The 19,764-nt window shown below is 43.1% G+C and overlaps 1 protein-coding gene across 1 annotated transcript in view; it reads left to right on the top strand.

Annotated features, from left to right (window-relative positions):
• Nucleotides 1-19,764, top strand: part of SORCS3 (sortilin related VPS10 domain containing receptor 3) — a 580,427-nt gene that overhangs the window by 534,109 nt on the left and 26,554 nt on the right. Inside the window, exons 17-19 of the mRNA XM_033842145.2 lie at nucleotides 9,896-10,009; nucleotides 13,228-13,399; nucleotides 15,744-15,930. Coding sequence (XP_033698036.1) covers nucleotides 9,896-10,009; nucleotides 13,228-13,399; nucleotides 15,744-15,930 — 473 coding nt within the window. The remainder of the gene's footprint in view (nucleotides 1-9,895; nucleotides 10,010-13,227; nucleotides 13,400-15,743; nucleotides 15,931-19,764) is intronic.

Raw genomic sequence — 19,764 nt, 5'->3', positions numbered from 1 at the left:
CCACAAGTCCTTGAAAGTCCCTATTTCCAAAACACATTCTAACTCAAAGCACCTCTACCCATGACCACTGCAATCTGGATCACTCCAACAGTTTACTAACTCACTCTCTGCTTCCACTCTGGTCACCCTGAAATCTATCCAAAATTATATTTTAAAAACCCAAGTCAGATCTTATCACTTCTATACTTGAAGCACTCCAATGGCTTCCCCTCTTCCTTAAAATACAATCTAATCTTCTTTCTTTGCTCCACTGTAGATGACTGACCCATTGCCATTGTTCCTTAACTTCTTACTGTTCTCCCCTCATTCACCATTTTGCAGCCACACTACTATCTCCTACACTTTGATTAACCCAGACTCATTCCTAGCAAAGGAAACAGCAGGTGCAAGGATCTCTTCCACATGTCAGCATGGCTGGCAACTTTGCATCACTCACGCCTCAGCAAAAATAGCAGCTCCTCAGAAATGCCTTCTGAGACCATCTAATCTCACCTACACCCTGGCACTCTCTGGCACATCAGCCTGTTTAATTGTCATCTTAGTATTAATCACAAATAGAGAGATTGTGTTTTTTGATTTCTTTATTATTGCCCATCTTTCCCCAGTAGAATGGAAGTGTGTGAGTGCAGGAATTTTAGACATTCCTTATTGTTGCATCCTCCATGCCTAGCCCAAAGTAAGCATTAAACTGTCATACGATGTTTCTGAATGTTGTTTCTTTTTTTTTTTTTTTTTTTTTTTTGCGGTACGCGGGCCTCTCACTGCTGTGGTCTCTCCCGTTGCGGAGCACAGGCTCTGGATGCGCAGGCTCAGTGGCCATGGCTCACAGGCCTAGCCACTCCGTGGCATGTGGGATCTTCCTGGACCGGGGCACAAACCCGTGTCCACTGCATCAGCAGGCAGACTCTCAACCACTGCGCCACCAGGGAAGCCCTGAATGTTGTTTCTTTTAGGAGAGTCAAAAACCTTCCCAAACCTGGGAATGGGTGATCCCATCAGTGATCGCAGAGTCATCCCAGGCTGATTCCAGTTGGATGAATTCTTCCTCTGTGTCACAGTCAAAAACTGAAGTTCATTTGAGATATTTTCATCACCCATTCCAGGTTAAAAGACAAAGCTAAGGGCTCAGGTGTCAGCCTATAGACATGGAAGGGGCAGGACAATGACAGAGCTGCATTAGGGCTTATCTGGTGTCTAATAACAGAAATAAGTCCAAATGGGTACAGAGCAGCTGCCTTGCCCAGAAGCCTCACCCCCTCCATCCTCATTTCATCCAGCCTGTTTCTTGGTTTGTTCTGTTAGCCATCTTCCATTTCCCACTTCCTACTAGGACTGTAACTGGTAACAGCAAGCCCGCTTGTTTACCATGACTGCCCCTTACCTGCTCTTCATCCCTGAACTCATGCCTTGAAAAGCTGGACTTTAGCAAGAATCGTCCAAATGGGATGTGCTAAATGGAATTGAATTTAAATGACAGGGTCGTATCTGTAGCATGTTTGACCCTTTGGAAACAAAGGATATTTTCACAATGGGGAAGAATAATTTTTAATTATTAACCACAATCCAGAAAAATAGTCATAGCAGTGATACAGTAGGCCACTCAGAATTATGGTACATGGCATATTGATGTCAACCTGAATGTGCAGAATCTGAGTATCAGGCTTCCTTGTGTCCTTCTGCAGACTGACTCCATAGAGGTGCATCGTCTTGGCATATGTCGTGCTACATTTTCTCCTGTGTCTCTCTGAACTGTACTAGACCCTCACCCATTGTTGGGAAGCCTTACAATTGAGAAAGAGTAGGAATCATAATGTAAATATTTTTTTCTTCAGCAGTTACATTAACATTTACTAGTCTGGGAAAAAAAACCCAGCTCTGATATTCAGTTTTTGACCTTGGGAAATTTACTTAATCTCTATGACTTCACCTCCTAGGCTATTAAATACAAATATATAACATGTATCTCATTGGGTCCTAGGGAGGAATAAATGAATTCACATACATCGTTAATGTGAATAAGGAATTTATCCTAATGGTATACACGGCTTTTGATGCTGCGGTTGTTGTTAATCTTGAGCCCCAGGGTTAAGTGGTCCCCGTGGTATTGTTAGCAAGTAAATCAGAGCTTATACATCCAGATAAGCACTGTCTTCAAAGTTGAACCTTTGGGTATTATCCATTTATTTCAATGGCGATGGCTTTGCTTAAACTATGTCTGAACCTCTTTGGAAAACTGCTGTCAGAATGCATCTATAAGTAAAGAAGTGGAGGGAGAAGCCCTTGCAAAGTATTCTATGGTTCTCACACTTGCATTGGTAGAGGTGCCACCTGAACCCAACACCCTGTAATGTCAGTATCATTACTATGACATTTTAGTGAGAAGAAGATTAGCATCTGGAATGTAAGTTACTTGACCGAAATCACATTAGCAGTGAGAGAAAGAGGTGAGGATGAAATGTAAGTCTAGCTAAATTCCACATTCTCTTCTCTATATCATGCCATTTCTCAAGAAATCAAACAAATCTTTGTTATTTTAGATACACTTTATTTTTCAGAAGAAATAGGGTCCCCAAGTTTGCTTATTCTAAAATGATCTCATCCTCAAATGATCTAAGTTAACTGCTGGTGATGAGGTTTAATATAGAATGTTCCATTAACTCTAAACCAATGCCAAATAAAGTAGTTTTGGCCATTGGTACTGGGAATGTCATAGGTGTATGGTGTACAAGAGGACTTTATAGAATTTTGAGGGGAGATATATAAGACAATATAGCCAATCATACCTCATATTAAAAAGAAGATAGAACCACTTGTGTCTGAGTTAGGACTAACAAACACACAGGACTTGAAGCTGGGTTAGTAGTCATAATCTGAGAACAAAGGCAAAAAAATCGTGTGACCTAAAAGTATTTTTGCACTACTTCTGAGTATGGCAGAGAGAGTTTGATTCTGAAATTCCTGAGATTTTTTGTTGTTGTTATGGTGGTTTTCATGGACAATGGGACTGAGTGTTTAAAATTTTTTTCTTTGTTTTATTTTTAAGTCAACTTCAATAAGCATAGGTATCAGTTAAAAATACAGTTTTTCCCTCAAATATAGTTTGTCTGTTTGTTTGTCTTTAATGCTCATGCTGAAAAATCCATGTATGGCAACAGTTTCATAGCCCTGTCTCCTCCTCGATGTTCCTTCCTACCAGGAAATGTTAGCTAAGGAATCTGAAGACCCCAGCTTGGTTAGTATAAGCGATAACCATTCATATTCCACCTAGTTGTTTCCCTAAGCCAAATCAGGTCATGTGCATTGGATTGGTCCAGGCAACTTTTAAGTCGCAGAGACAGCAGGGAGTAGAGACTGGGGAGGATGGATTAAATGCATTGATTCTGGTGGAAAAGTTAAGGAGTGCAGCCTGGGTTCACAGAGGAATTTTCTGCCCGTATCGTTCTGCTTAAGAAGGAAGGCTTTATAGATTCTCAGATGCCTTTACTTGTAGAAAACCATTGAATTTCGCAACTTTCACCCTTCCATCCAGAACGGGTGTCAGTAACAAGTATGAATTTTACATAAATACTGATGTTTCTACTTAAAGGCCTCATAAATCCCCCAGCCTTATGTTTACTGTACAGAACCTCTCTGTAGCAACCTCCATCATGGCACTGGTGCGGGGCTAGGAGCAAATCCTCCGTGAGAAGTAAGTGTGTCAGAAACTACTGAGTAGTCAGAAAAGGGAGCTGCTCTGAAGTCCTATGAGGGCTCCTAGGAAGTACTTGCCCCCTGGGAGGTCCAAATGCATTTGTTCAGTGAGAAACCAAGTTGGACCGGAGATTATGCCAAATTGTTCTCTTTCCTACTCCTTCATCCAACCACTCACACAGCAATAATTTTGCTGAGCACCTACTAGGTGCCAGGTTTTTTAGATGGATTAACTTAATCTTCCCAACCAGCTCTTGGAAGGAGAGTCTGTTATCATAGGCATTTTATAAATGAAGAAATCGAGACAAGAGAGGTTAAGTGTAACTCATTCAAAATAATAATATGCTACTCCAGAGTTTCAAGTCTCAGTGTGTGTTTGTTTTTTTTTTTTTGCCCACACCTCGCAGCTTGTAGGATCTTAGTTCCCCAACCAGGGATTGAACTCAGGCCCGTGGCAGTGAAAGCGTGGAGTCCTAACTACTGGACCACCAGGGAATTCCCAAAGTCTCAGTACGGCTTAGTGTTTACCTTCTATGTCCAGTATGGCTCCAGACACACAGAGCGAGTTTATCAAGTGGCAGTGTAGAACGACGAGGGGAAGAGATTTGGGGTGCCGTAGTACATAAATTCAGGCACGTCTGAAATCTAGTCAACCTTTAGTGTTCTGCATATAGGGCTCAATCAAGCATATTTTTTCTATAGACTAGGCATTGTAGAAAAATCGAAGATGTATTAGCCAGAGGTATCGGATGCAAAGGAGGGATGACAGGAAATAATAGAGTATAATTGGGTGCTGAATTTCATATCCAGACCCATGCTGTACAGTATAGTAGCCACAAGCCACATGTGGTTATTTGCATTAAAGTTAAATACAATGAGCCCATCGACAGACGAATGGATAAAGAAGATGTGGTACATATACACAATGGAATATTCCTCAGCCATAAAAAGGAACGAAATTGGGTCATTTGTAGAGACATGGATGCAGCTAGAGACTGTCATACAGAGTGAAGCAAGTCAGAAAGAGAAAAACAAATATCGTATGTTAGCGTATATATGTGGAACCTAGAAAAATGGTACAGATGAACCGGTTTGCAGGGCAGAAATTGAGACACAGATGTAGAGAACAAACGTACGGACACCAAGGGGGGAAAGCGGTGGGGGGGTGATGAATTGGGCGATTGGGATTGACATGTATACACTGATGTGTATAAAATGGATGACTCATAAGGACCTGCTGTATAAAAAATAAAATTCAATTCAAAAATTAAAAAAAAATTAAATACAGTGAAACATTCATTTCTTCAGTTCCACTAGCCACATTTTGGGTGCTCAAAAGTCACATGTGGCAAGTGGCTACCATATTGGATAGCATAGATGTAAAACATTTCCATTATCACAGAAAGTTCTGTGGGACAGCACTCGTCCTACCTGCAAGTGCTAGGAATGGTCAGAGCAAAGAGATCACTGAGGACTGGAGTAATGATGGAAGGCTTCCTGCAGGAAGTGGTGATGGGGCTGTATAGACTTGCTGCTGAATAAGTATGAGGAAAATGGGCAGCACATCCAAGAAAGCAGATATGTGAAGGTTGTTGATGAATAGAGGGGTATGGCCAGATGGGTAGCATGGGGTTAGATTAGGAGAGACACTTGAGTGATGATTGTTTGATTTTTCAAACAATTTCTGAAATGGTTTGGATATAATTATCTTTCTATCTCTATAGCTCCATTTAGGCTGTGCCTTAGCAAATGATGATGACGTTAATTATTAGTCCATTGTTTTTGTTGTGGTTTTTGTTGTGGTTGCTTCTCTTTTCTGAGTGTTCATGCTGTGGCTGCCAAGAACCTCTGTCTGATCCTAAACCCAGCGTGCTCTACTGTCGCCTAAAATGAGACAGAGACACCTGTGGAACACTCATCCTAGAGCCTCAGCTCCCAAATGGGGAAATGGAGGAACTGGGGGTCAATGAGGCTATGATGGGGTAGTGCATAGTCTGAGAGTAGGATACCCCCTACCACTGGGCCAGCAGAGACCATGACTTCTTGGATGACTCCAAGAGGCTCAGAATGACATTAGGTCTTCCCTGCTGATTAAATGGGTGTTTCATGGGCTTGTACTAATGCTGAACCAGCCATCAGGAGTCTCAATTATCACCTTTGGTTAACATCATCAGGTGTGTACAATCTTTAACAAGTCTTTTCTCCTCTTTTTCTTCTCCTTCCCAATCTGTCAACTGAGGGGATTGAACCCAAGGAATACAGGTGTCCCTTCCTATTCTGACATGCAGAAGCTTTTTGATTTCTGAACCTTTTCTTGTCTATTCCTTCTTTGGATTGTCTGAGGCTTCTCCCTGGATGGGACTTGGAGGACACATAGGTCCCTATGTGTCCTAAATGGATAAGTTTTCCCATAAGCGTTTAGAAGTTCTAAACCCTTTTATAGTCAAGAAAACCACAGAGGTGGCTTATTTCTTAAAGGAAAGTATCTGTGTGTTTGCAGAAGCTGTGGTAGCTTACTTCCCAGAGGCAAATCAAACTTTCTGGTACATTTTCTCCAAATGTCACAATTCAACAGAAAACCACCTTTCCTCAAGAAGCTGGAGCAACAGCTGGGACTGCTTACTTGCTGACATTGTAAAAACTCCAGAGCTGGGGGGGAGCTTGGGCAGGATGAGAGATTTTAATATACATTTAGAGAAGTTAATGAAGAAGTTCACAACTTGGGGGCAGTCATTAATGTTATTAAATATTAAATATTAATGAGGTGCTTTTTCTCTTTGGGGCAAAGCAGCATGGCTGATGCACCTTTTTTTTTTTTGGTGCGCGGGCCTCTCACTATTGTGGCCTCTCCCGTTGTGGAGCACAGGCGCCGGACACGCAGGCTCAGCAGCCATGGCTCACGGGCCCAGCCGCTCCGCGGCATGTGGGATCTTCCCGGACTGGGGCACGTACCCGTGTCCCCTGCATCGGCAGGCGGACTCTCAACCACTGCGTCACCAGGGAAGCCCCTGATGCACCTTTTAAATTACTACATCACTAACAGGTAGCAGAGTTGAACAGAACTGCTAAAGATGTTTACATTTAGCAAGGAGAAATAAGACATTTCTCTCCTTCCCAGAGCTGCTTAGGAGAACACCCTTCCTTCAGAGATTACTAATATTTCTTAAGATTCACAGGACATTCAGTAGATTTACCTCATAAAGGAAGCAGGGAATTTTCTAGAAGTAGTGCAGACACACCACAGCCCAAAACTTTCTGCAGATAAACAATGCTTAGAAATCAGATATTCAGTGCTGTACTGGAAAATGTTTAACCACCGGCTCTCTGGAAACAAAGAAACAAATAAATAAGCCCTGATTAGTAGTGTTTGCTGATTGCTATAAATATTCCCACCATATCTGATTTCAGGTTACCAACATGGCATCGCTGAATGCAGAATTAGGAAGCACAACACGTATCTATGTATTTACTGTATAGAAACATAGACATAAATGACTTCAAGAGCATAAATAATAAAATGATATACAATGACATTTTATATATAATATTTATTGCATATAATAATGCAGCAAAATAATGAGGAATTTCTGTGTTTTTGGTATTTATTATCCTTTGAATATAATTTATTTAATTGAAATTTTGTATAACTTAATTTTCGATAATAGTTGTGTTTAACAACCATTAACTAACTTGCAAAATTCCTGGAATTTTAAGTTGGCTCTCATGGGCGGTTACCAGCTGGCACAACATTGAGTCCATGTGAACTCTCAGGCTGGAAGATCTCCAATCATTGATCAGGGGAGGCATGGCAAAAGATTACCTTGACAGACATGTCCCTTTCTCCTTTTCTTCCAGTTTCATTTAAACTTGCCGTATCAAAGCTGGTCTTGACCTTCACCTTTCCGTGTAGCGATTTGCAATGACTCAAGCTCACACTCACTCCACAGGCATCTGTTGAGCACCTGGGATTCTCTCTGTGGTCCACACTGGGAAGTCAACCACGGGCTCACAGTCTCCCTGCAGAAATAGACCAGATGCCATGGGATAATTTGTGCAATCATTTAAAAATGTAATTAGAGTATCATTCACCCAGTAAATATCTATTCAGCACCTTCAGTGTCCTATTCTAGACTCTTATATTGCCGAACAAAACCAACAGAAGGGTTTGCTCTTTTGTAGCCTTGATGTTTCTAAAATGCTAGGACCACAAAGGTTTGGTCCAGGGAAGCAAGAATGGCTTCATCAGACCTAGATATTGAAGAAGGATACATAGGAAACCACCTGAAACAGAAAAAGGTAGAGTGCTTCAAAAGCCCTGGGCAGGACTTCCCTGGTGGTGCAGTGGTTAAGAATCCACCTGCCAATGCAGGGGACACGTGTTTGAGCCCTGGACCGGGAAGATCCCACATGCCGTGGAGCAACTGAGCCCGTGCACCACAACGACTGAGCCTGTGCTCTAGAGCCCGCGAGCCACAACTACTGAGCCCGTGTGCCACAACTACTGAGCCCGCGTGCCACAACTACTGAAGCCCGCGTGCCTAAAGCCCGTGCTCCACAACAAGAGAAGCCACTGCAATGAGAAACCTGCACACCGCAGCGAGGTGTAGCCCCCGCTCGCCACAACTAGAGAAAGCCCACACACAGCAACAAAGACCCAACGCAGCCAAAATAAATAAATTTATCTTTAAAAACACACACACACACAAAAGCCCCGGGCATCACACAGACAAAGACAAAGAGGGTTGAATGTTGGCCTGAGTTTGGTTTGGAGGAAGGTGGTGACAAGGTAGGGTGGGGTCAAACCGAGAAGATAATTTATATAATCTCATCAGTCAATTGGTACTTCTTAACTGTACTAACTGTACTGCTTCATCCTGTATCACACTGTGTTCTGCTTGATACTCTATTACTCTTTTCTTTTGTTGGATTTGAGGCCTGTTGTCTTCCTCTCTCCAAAAGACTGAAAACCCCTTGAGAATAAGGATTATGGCCTTCACAGGACAAGGCACATACTGAGTAATAAATGTGGAATTAAACTTTTCTTTCTGTCTCCCTTTCATTGCTATCCTAGTTACCCACATAGACAATTTGCATCTATTTTCATTGGACTTTAATTAAATCTTGGCTCAAAGAATAGGAGAGCAGAAAACGAAAGGAGGGGTGGGTCTGGAGAGAGCGATTTTCCTGTTGTTTTATGTTTTATTAACACTCAGTGGATCAGTATTCAAATGTCCAGATTGTTCTGCCCTGTCTGTGGGTTTCAGGACATCTTTGGGTGCTTGACTTGGAGGCATGACTCCTCCCCCAAATTTAAGCCACCTTCAATGACCTGGGGTTGGTTACAAGAGTTACAAAATGCCTACTTTGTTGCTCTTTTTCTACCCTGGAATTTATGTTTCTGGGAGCTTTATAAAAGTCCAAGAAGTAAGGCAACACCATTTACATTTCAGATGGGAGAGCGCCTCTCCTACAATGGTCGATGACTTCCTCACTCTGGAATGTGGAGGAAAGGAGCAGAAAATCATACCAGACTTTGTTTCTTCATTTTACTGTGGCTAGGCTTTTACAAAAACATGGAGAAGAGCTACAGTATAGTTTTTGTGGGGTTTTGTGTGTGTGTGTGTGTGTGTGTGTGTTGTTTTTTCCTAAAGGAAACAAGGGACCTGTGTTATAAATAGTTGGGGAAAGTTTGAATGACTGTGTATATGTGAATGCAAAGGTGTATATTTGTTTGAGAGAGAATTTCAGAAAAAATGAAAATAAGATCAATGAATTCCATTTTGGAATAAAATGTGGAATCTGAACACAGAAATAAATCTTGACCGTTAAAGTCATCTTCTTGGTTGTCATCTACTTATTTCAGTAAATCCACTGTGATCCAAAATATACTTTCAAGCTTACAGCATCCCGCACACCCACCCCAAGCCAGTGTACCTGCCACATCATGTACATCCGTACTTGTTTAAGCCTGGACCCTCCATCTGACAATCTATTATGTCTTCTATACACTGAACTCTGAATGACTTTGGGATTATTTCCAAATCTGAAAATCTATTTTCAAAGTATGAATATTTGTCCCGACTGGGAATATTTAAAGAATGTGTTGCAGCTTTGGGGATGGTTAAAGGGATGTGTTTGTGTGTGCCTGTGGGTATTTTCACATTTGTGCATCTATACCAGTATGCAATATTTATTTTCTCGACAGTGACTATGGCTATGAGAGACATGGAGAAAGCCAGTGTGTCCCAGCTTTCTGGTACAATCCAGCATCCCCGTCAAAGGACTGCAGCCTTGGTCAAAGCTACCTTAACAGCACTGGGTAAGTAAAATACCTGAAGGAGCTCCAATCACTGTTTCCCTGTTTCCCTAAGTTGGGATCAAAGGAGGATTCCTACTGAAGCAAGGTGGAGTATAGATAGAGTTTGTTTGTAACAGGTGGCTTCTGAGGAAAGCTGAAGGGTTCTTTAGCTGGAGCTAGCTTTTTTGGAGCATCAAAAGAGATTTCTAGAGGGGTGGGATAGGGAGGGTGGGAGGGAGACGCAAGAGGGAGGACATATGGGGATATATGTACACATATAGCTGATTCACTTTGTTATACAGCAGAAACTAACACACCATTGTAAAGCAATTATACTCCAATAAAGGTGTTAAAAAAAAAAGAGAGATTTCTGATTACCCAGATTTCAGTACCTTTTGCTATTTGCCTCTGAAATACCGTAGCTATTATTTGATCAGACCTTCTCTTTTGGAAGGTGATGCCACCTTATTTTCCAGACCCCAATGGAAATAAATGAACCCTAGTGGTGTGCAGATACTACAGTGCTTTCTAGTGATAGATGAACTGAAGCTCTCGTAGACCGATGACAAAAATTTAGAATGAAAAGTCAAAAGTCCCATCCTAGGAACTCCTGGATTAAGAAGATCAAGGCACCCTCTCTGTACTTGTCAAGTTATGTATGTTTCTCTCTTTGTTCACTTATTACTTACTCACTCAGATGCTTGAAAAAATTTTCCTTGGAGATGTGTTGTCTTCCCCTTTCCTTTGCCACTCCTATGACCTAGAACAGATTTGGAAAGTGGATTGGTGGTCTGAGACAGTGCTTTTTAAAATTTAATGTGCTGTGAATCACCTGGGGATCTTGTTAAAATAATAGCTTCTGATTTAGGAGATCTAGAATGGCATTGAGATTCTTCATTTCGACAAGCTCCCATGCGATGTCAGCATTGCTGGGCATTAATCTTTGAGTAGCAAGGGACTAAAGTGTTCTGGAATTCAGTCTCAGCTCTTCCAATGGATCTTCTAACATCTCACACAAGTTACTCACCAGCTCAGTACTTTTACCTTACTTGGTTGTAAAATGGTGGTAGGAGTACTATCTACCCAACTGATGTATACAGAGGAAGAAAAAACATGATGGAAGAGGTATATTGAGTGGTCTGAGATACTGTGAGAAACATACATTTTTTAGCCAAAAATTTGGTTCTTAGGGAGCTATTCCTGGGATCTGAGCTGAGGTTTGAGCACTGCTGATGTCATCTTATTGTACGTGAATGGTCTTAGGGATTTAAGCCACTCAAACTACAGATCCAGCAGCATGAAACTTAAAGACATGTGGTGTCAGAGACTAAAGTGCTACGAAGTTTGAGGAAGAGGAATACAATGGGCACAGAAGATGAGCTACGCCACCAAATTCCCAGCCAGAACATACCTGGACATAAGCTGGAAGATAATTGCATTAGGGCTTCTCATATGATCCTGTGACATGTGTAGGTAAGACCCAAGTTTAAGCAAGTTAGGTGCACCAAAACCCCAAGTAGCCATCAAATAAATCAAGAAGATGAAAGGGAAAAACTATTCATTTTTTTCAAAAGATTCACAACAAGTGAATCTCCAGGTTGCTTAAATGTTGGCTTCTAGTACAAATTGTCGACCAGCTGGCCAGTTGAGACTGAAGAGTTGGGTGATATCAAGTGTGCATTAGGACATGATACCCACCAAAATATCTATCATAGGTAAAACTCAGTATCTTCTAAATGACTAAAGCTCAGCAAGAAAGTATAGGTTAGAAAAGTTTGATTATATAGACCAGTGCTGACCAAAAGAACTATAATACGAGCCACATGTGTAATTTAACATTTTAAAATAGCCACGCTGAAAACGTTTTTTTAAAAAAGTGAAATTAATTTTGATAATATATTTTATTTAGCTCAGTATGTCCAAAATATTATCATTTCAACACACACCACTAACCAAGTTCTCAGTAACCACAGGTGGAAAGTGGCTAGCTTATTGGACAGAGGAGCTCTAGAACCATTATGAATTCAGTTGACAATTAAAAATAATATATTGATATATCTATAAGAGGATATATTATAATTGCTTATGAGGCAATAACTACATATAACATTTGCTTGACACCCTCCTGAGATCTCTGGATGGAGATGTGGAGCTGGTAATTCAGCAGTACGTGAGGGGCAGGGGGAGAGGAAATATCAGGGATAGTGCAAGACTGGTATCACTTATCAGGAATTTGCTTTCACCTGCTCTCAAGGCCACCAGAAAAAGGCAACATGGATGGACCGGTTGATTACTCCTGACACACAGGGTGAAAGATGTGATGTGATGATGGCGATGATGGTGGTGGTGGTGTCGGTGTCTGTGGCGCATTTATTTTATGTGGTTTTACCAGAGTATTGATTTTATGCAGCCTTACAGACAGTGATGTGCCTGGAAATAAAGTCTGTCGTGCAGGTCAGGGCTGTGGGCAAGCTCTCGGTTTCACGTGCTGGGGTCAGTGGTCAAGCAAGATGTCATGTCATCACTGTGCGCAAAGATGCCTTTAACCTAGAAGGTCACAGTGTTTACGGGGAGGTTTTCCCATGCAAGCTTCTTCTTTGAGGCAGTTTTACCACAGCGGGATCAAATAGGAGTTTCAAACTTGTGCTTCTAGTCTGGCATTGGTGATGAGTGAGAAATGAAATATTAACAAGGAGAGAAAATGTGCTGTAAAAGAGCCCAGTGGCTCCACAGTAAAGGCTATTAGGTATTAGGGGATGGGATGATGTCCTGGGGGTAGAGGGAAGACCAGAAGAGGCTTCCTGAGTAGTCATAGTTAGAAGGCTGATCTTCTAGCTGCTTTCTGGCCTCAGGGAGGTAGGCACAAGTCTCTCCATCACAGAGAGAAGCACCTGCTTTCCTTGCTTTCCTAGTCCAGTGGGTCTGTATCCTCCTGTATCATGTGTGAGTCAGACATTGATTTTTCTTGCCTGGTTTAGACACTGATGCGATCTGCGTTTCACCAGTAGGATCGATAATAATGTTTAAGGAGCTGCTCTTTCTGAGATGGAGGGATAGCAGTTTCTCAGCGTTTGCTTAGCATCCTAAATGGCTGTTGTCTTTGGGACTCAGCCTTTAGATGCAGCTGTGCGGAATCTCTGTCTCGCTCTTGTTCTCCTGCACGCTCTGCCGTATGTGCGCATGCGAGGGTGCACACACTGGCACAAACCCCACCACTGACGATGGTCAATACCTCTCAGGTACCGGCGGATCGTGTCCAACAACTGCACAGACGGACTGAGGGAGAAGTACACCGCCAAGGCCCAGATATGCCCCGGAAAAGCCCCTCACGGCCTCCACGTGGTGACGACCGATGGGCGCCTGGTGGCAGAGCAGGGGCACAATGCGACCTTCATCATCCTCATGGAGGAGGTAGGGGAGACCCTCTTGCGTCTGTGAGGTCAGAACTCACAGGCAGGTCATTGCCCACTTCCAGATGGGAAGAGAAGATCACGTTTTCCCACCAGTCCTTGTAACAAAGTCAATGGTGAGAAGTGAAGACTCCTGGGAGAAGATGGAAGGGGTGAAAGAGGTCTTGGGATATTTAGGGACCCTGTTCCCTTCATTCCACAATACAGAAGTGGGGCCCCCTCGTCTCTGGGCAGGTGCAAATTTGAATATATTCTTTGAGGTATCCCTTTAAATTCTGCATCTTTGGAGGAATGTTTATTATCATTAGATTGTATACTGTAAACTTTGCCGGAAGAAGGAAATTCACATTTTTTCCTTTTTTTTTTTTTTTAAACCCTTAATCCCACAGATTAGAAAAGCCCACAAGGTTTTCAAAGGGTCTTGAAAGTATGAGTGTGAGGGTGGGGGGAAGTGATTCTAACCCTTTAAACTTATTTTTATAAAGAATGTCATATGAGTTGATTTTCCATCAGCTACCTGCTCCATTAGTTCACCTTTTAGGTCTTCTGCGATCTCGGCAGTAAAATCAGACTGTGTTCGTTCATTCCAGGGTAGAAATAGCTCTGCTGTATGCTTCTTGCTTCCTATATGAGTTTTTTTATCTGTTTCCAAACCAGGGAATTTTTCAAGCACTCCTTTCTGAGGTGCTGGGGCAAGAAAGCTTGCCTGATTTACAAAGCCATCTAAATTTAAATGCAAATTACTGTGTGCTCTTGAGAGTTTGGAAGGAGACCAAAGCAGGCCAGGAGTTTTTCCCCTAACTCTGAATACTTTAGAGACCTTTAAAGTCTGGCCCACACTGGACAGGACGGTGAGGGTTCCTTATCCCGGGCTGACAGATTCTTTAGGCTTCATCCACACTGGGTGCTTTAATTAAAGAAATTTAATATTCAGAGGAGGTCATTATCACATTCCCACTAGGGAGTTTCCAGGACCAGCTCTGTAAAAAACTTCTCTTGAATAGATGTGAAGAGCCATGATCTTATCCATTTGAATTGCCTTCAGTTCATTTCCCTTTAATTTATATTCATAAACTCAAGGGTAGTTGACATCGTGTGAGGGGCAAGGTAGCGCCTATTAATATTTTGATACCAACCAACTCACATCTGGGTTGCCACGGGGGAAGAGACAGAATGCACAGAATGTGATGAATGCACGTTCACTGGGCAGATAATTCTAAAATGATGTATTTCTCTTTTTATTCCATCAACCATCTTTGTCAATAACTAGAGAGACCCAACTCTTCTTTTTCATCCAGGATCCTTATCTTATGGTCAGGTTCAATTTAATTTATCCAGAGTGTTGGCCCAATACAGGGGGGAGAAGGACAAGAAAGGATGGGGTTCAATATCAGCCCTTAATCAGCTAAGGATCAACTTGGGATGGTAAGATGCATGCAACTGAACCACTGACATCACCTCCACAGGCAGCACCCGGGGGCTCTTAGCGTCTCAAGAGGCAGGAATATCTGTGAGCTGAGATGGTCAGAAAAGGCTTTAGGGAAGAGGGAGCTTAGGCAGGTTTAGGGAGACCCAAGGTCACCAGAGCACAGGTCTAGTTTCAGCTGGTATGCAGTATTCATCTGTAGAATGGAAATAATCATCCTATCTCACAGAGTTACTTTAAAGATGGTATTATATAATATGTGATTAGCATAATGCTTGGAACCTAATAATAAATTCTAAAAAATGGGACAATTATAGTTATAGCATTGAGAGTATTGAGGTGGTTGAGAGTATTGACACCAGGCTGCCTGGGTTCAAAACTTGGCTCTTCCAGTAGTGGCTGCAAAGACTTTGATCTAATTACTTAATTTATTTTTGTCCCCATTTTAGAAATGGGCCCAGTAATACTCTCTACATTATAGAGTTGTGAGGGGATTAATTGCTTAGAACTGGAAGGAAACTTTATCAGTATTAGCTGTTACTACTACTACGATGATGAGGAGGACGACAATAATGATGATGACACAGGAGAGAAATTATTGAACAATGTGTATGAGGGAGCCAGGGAAGCCCTTGGCTTCCCCAGTTCATAGCTTCACAGAGGCTCTACCTTATCCATAATTGGCGGTGTCAACCAAATCAGGCTGCCCCAAGCTTGGGCATACAGGGGCAATAGGTCCATAGTACCTGTCCATAGTGCCCAGTAGAGAGAGTCTGACGATTGTGTCGAGGGTGTTTCAGCCCTCTGGGAGAGATTAGGGCCTCAGAGGATGATGCTGAAGGCCCAGGACCAAGCATCAAATAGGAATCAGGCTGGACCATGTGAATGGGCCCAGGCCAACTGCTATTCCACCTTGCAGGGTGATCTCCAAAGGACAAACATCCAGCTGGACTTTGGGGATGGGATTGCAGTGTCCTATGCTAACTTCAGTCCCATCGAGGACGGCATCAAGCACGTGTACAAGAGTGCGGGGATCTTCCAGGTGACGGCCCATGCGGAGAACAACCTGGGCTCAGACACAGCTGTCCTCTTCCTGCACGTGGTTTGTAAGTAGCGTGAGCCATCGCCTCTCTTACTTTCTTCCCAGTTGACAACTCCCTTTGTTCAGACTTCCCGGGATTCCAAGCTGAGCAAGATTTGGTGTGACTACTACCCCTAATGATGACCTCAATCAAAAGATTGAGATGTGGGCTTCCCTGGTGGCGCAGTGGTTGAGAGTCCGCCTGCCGATGCAGGGGACACGGGTTCGTGCCCCGGTCCGGGAAGATCCCACATACCGCGGAGCGGCTGGGCCCGTGAGCCATGGCCGCTGAGCCTGTGCGTCCGGAGCCTGTGCTCCGCAAGGGGAGAAGCCACAACAGTGAGAGGCCCGCGTACCGCAAAAAAAAAAAGGTCCCTGGCAAACAGTGACCTAGCTGGTCTCCTAGCATTCTGGTCACAATAGCAGCATAAGGACCAGCAGTGATGAGGGAAGTGCATGGAGAAAGACCTGGATTATACGTGTTATATCCTTAAAGACGCCACACTACATGACTGTGAGATAAATGATTTCTTCTCTGGGTCTTCTGAACTTCAGTTTCAAAATACGTTAATTCTAACTGGCACCTTGCTTCACAGGGATCTTGTAACAATAAATAGGAAACACAAATAACACACCCAATCATTTAGTAATTTATTCAATGAATATTTGTTGAGTTCTTAATATATGCAAGGCTTCTGCTAGGCACTGGGAGGCGACAATACAGAGATGGCCCTGCCCTTGCAGAGTTTACATTCTGGTGAGGGTGGGAAGGTACTGGGAGAAACGGGCCACCAATAGCCCCAGGGGTGATAACCACACCACACCGACAATAATAATTCTGTGTCAGAAGCAACAGGTCAGAAACCCAGGTGGGGGGTGTACAAGGTGTTTATGAGCCATGTTTAGAGCAAGGGAGAGCTGTGTTCGAATTCTGATCACATCCGTTTGTGAAATGTCTACTGTCAGTCAACTTTCTTAGTCTTTACAGACCCCTGTTTCCTCACCTTTAATACTTAGATTATAGCAAGGCCATGAGAATCAAATTGGATTATGTGTGTGTATCAGGGGTCCCCAAGACATCCCCTCCCAGGTTCAGTTATTTGCTGGAAGGACTCATAAGATTCAGCATATAGTCATACTTCAGACTATAATTTATTACACTGAAAGGAGACACGTTGAGATCAGCAGAGGGAAAAGGCCAGGGGGACAGCGTCTGGAGGAAACTAGGTGCAAACTTCCAAGAGTCCTCTCCCCATGGAGTCACATAAAACATGCATAATTCCTCCAGCAATGAGTTGTAGGAACACATATGAAGGGCTATTTACCAGAGAAGTTCATTGGGGACTCGGTGCCTGTGGCTTTTACTGGGGACTGCTCAAGTAGCCATCCTCTGCCTAGGGTATACCAAAATTCCAGACTCCCCGAGAAAAGCATTTTTTCAAAATAAACCCCATCATTGGTAAAAAAAAAAAAAAATAGGCGGAGTGAACCAATCTCATCAGCTCACTGTTGACTGGAAACACTCCCAGAGCCAAGTTCCCAGATGCCAGCAAAGGGCCAGTCTTGCCCACAGGTCTTTCTAAAGATGATGATCTCAGGTCAACATCAGTGTTGTTCTGCACAGTGTGCGAAATGCCGCTTAGCACCCAGCCTGGCACATGCTGAGTGTTACCTGCTCTAGTAACTACTAAGTACTTCCCATTCACTTTCTACCTGACACTTCTGCCGCCTTTAAAAATGAAGACAAAGAAAAAACATTTTCTTTCCTCTATTCCAACGACCTGCCCCACCCATGTTCCTAATTCTGCCAAGAGTGGGCCTTGCCTGCCAGACACAGTGACCAATGTATTTCAGTGGCAAAAAAAACCACAAGAGCAGGGAACAGGTTTCTACTGTGGGTTACGTGCGTGAAGAAGGAAACGTCCCTTGAAACTTTTTTCGCGCTCATAATTTCCTCCAAATCAATCATGGCTGCGTTTACCAGACAGTTATTGTAGTGGAAACTGCTCTTGGCCTCATCTTGGGCCATTAGCTAACAAAGGTAGTTGTTAGCCACCCATGATAACCAATCTCGCACAGATTATTAGAGTTTTATCAGAAAGAGCTCTCTTTGACGGTGCGGGGTTTTAGGAGTTTGCTGTGTTCCCTCCTGAATCCCTCAGCTCTCCTCTCCCCGATCCATGGTTTACCTGTAGATTGAAGTCTGGAGCTTCCGGCTCAGGTTCTTTGCCCTGAAAAGCTGTTTGATGTTGTTGCTTGAGATTCTATTTACCCAAATGTACTTGTCCTGAAGCTGGCGTATATGTGGCCACGCTTGATGGTGTTCTAATTCGTGGAAGCCCCACCCCTTTTGTGTTTGGCATGAGTTTAGGGAGAAGGAGGTCTCATTTTATATTTTGGGGTATCAAAGTACCCAACAAGGTAAGCCCTGGTTGAGCTGAAGCCTCTGAGTGACCGAAAGCTGAGAAGCCTGTTTAGGGCCATGAGTCATAGCGACATCACTGAACTGTGGAAAAGCCCAGGGTTCCCATGAGCTGGCCAGGGGAATGGGCTCCATGCGTTTTGAGGGAGAGAGATAAGACAGCAGCATTATCTAAAAAATAGTACAAATGAGCTTATTTACAGAACAGAAACAGACTCACAGACATAGAAAATAGACTTACGGTTACCGAAGGGGAAGAGGGTGAGGGATAAATTAGGAGCGTGGGATTAACAGATACACACTACTGCATGTAAAACAAATAAGCAGCAAGGATTTATTGTGTAGCACGGGGAACTATATTCAATACCTTGTAATAACCTATAATCGAAAAGACTTGAAGAAAAGAATATTTATAGGGCTTCCCTGGTGGCGCAGTGGTTGAGAGTCCGCCTGCCGATGCAGGGGACACGGGTTCGTGCCCCGGTCCGGGAAGATCCCACGTGCCGTTGAGCGGCTGGGCCCGTGAGCCACGGCCGCTGAGCCTGCGCGTCCGGAGCCTGTGCTCCGCAGCGGGAGAGGCCACAGCAGTGAGAGGCCCGTGTACCGCAAAAAGAAAAAAAAAAGAATATTTATATATATGTATATGTGTATAACCGAATCACTTTGCTGTACACCTGGAACTAGCACAATATTGTAAATCAACTGTACCTCAATTAAAAAACAAAAAGAAGCATTGACTTTGAGCATAAAAGGGGCCCTTTTCCCAGCAGGAGAAGAATGAGGGATGTGAATCTGGGCACGAAGAACAACTCTGAGGTGTTAAAATAAGACCCAGATTCATGACCAGGCCAGGGTCCCCTTCCCATTACCTTATTCTCTTCCACAATGATCAATAACACACAAACAACAAAGAGAGATAAACCAGAAAAACTCCTAAGAATGAGTAAATATAGCAATGAAAAGTAGGTGATATTTTCTCACGCGTGTGTGTGTGTGTATGTGTGTGTGTGTGTGTGTTTATTCTCACCAACAGTCAAACCATACAAAAATAATTAAACAGATTTACTCATTGAAAATAATTAAACCTTCAGCCAAATGTGTATCTGAAGTGACAGGTTTGAAATTATTTGTTGAAAGAAATCTTGAGGAACCGTATGTCTGGGGTCAGGTGAGAGAGCAGTAGGCAAGGAATATTTTCACGCTGTAGATACACAGATTCACTTGTTGATTGTTCAGGAAAATATCATCTGGGAGGTGGCAAGCCAGTCTGGCTGATCTCCTCACCCGAATATCAGTCCCTGTCCAAACACCTTTTATCCCAATATAAATTTACTTACGACATAGGAGGTACCCGGTGAGACTCAGAACGCTCACTCTCTCAAGAGGGACTTCTACACAGTGATACACAGTAACAGTGATGATGTGGTGGGAGTGGGA

Source organism: Tursiops truncatus, chromosome 16 (assembly GCF_011762595.2).
Source record: "Tursiops truncatus isolate mTurTru1 chromosome 16, mTurTru1.mat.Y, whole genome shotgun sequence".
NCBI classification, from domain to species: domain Eukaryota; kingdom Metazoa; phylum Chordata; class Mammalia; order Artiodactyla; family Delphinidae; genus Tursiops; species Tursiops truncatus.
Note: the sequence above shows the minus strand (reverse complement) of the source record. Positions and strands in the feature narration are given on the sequence as shown.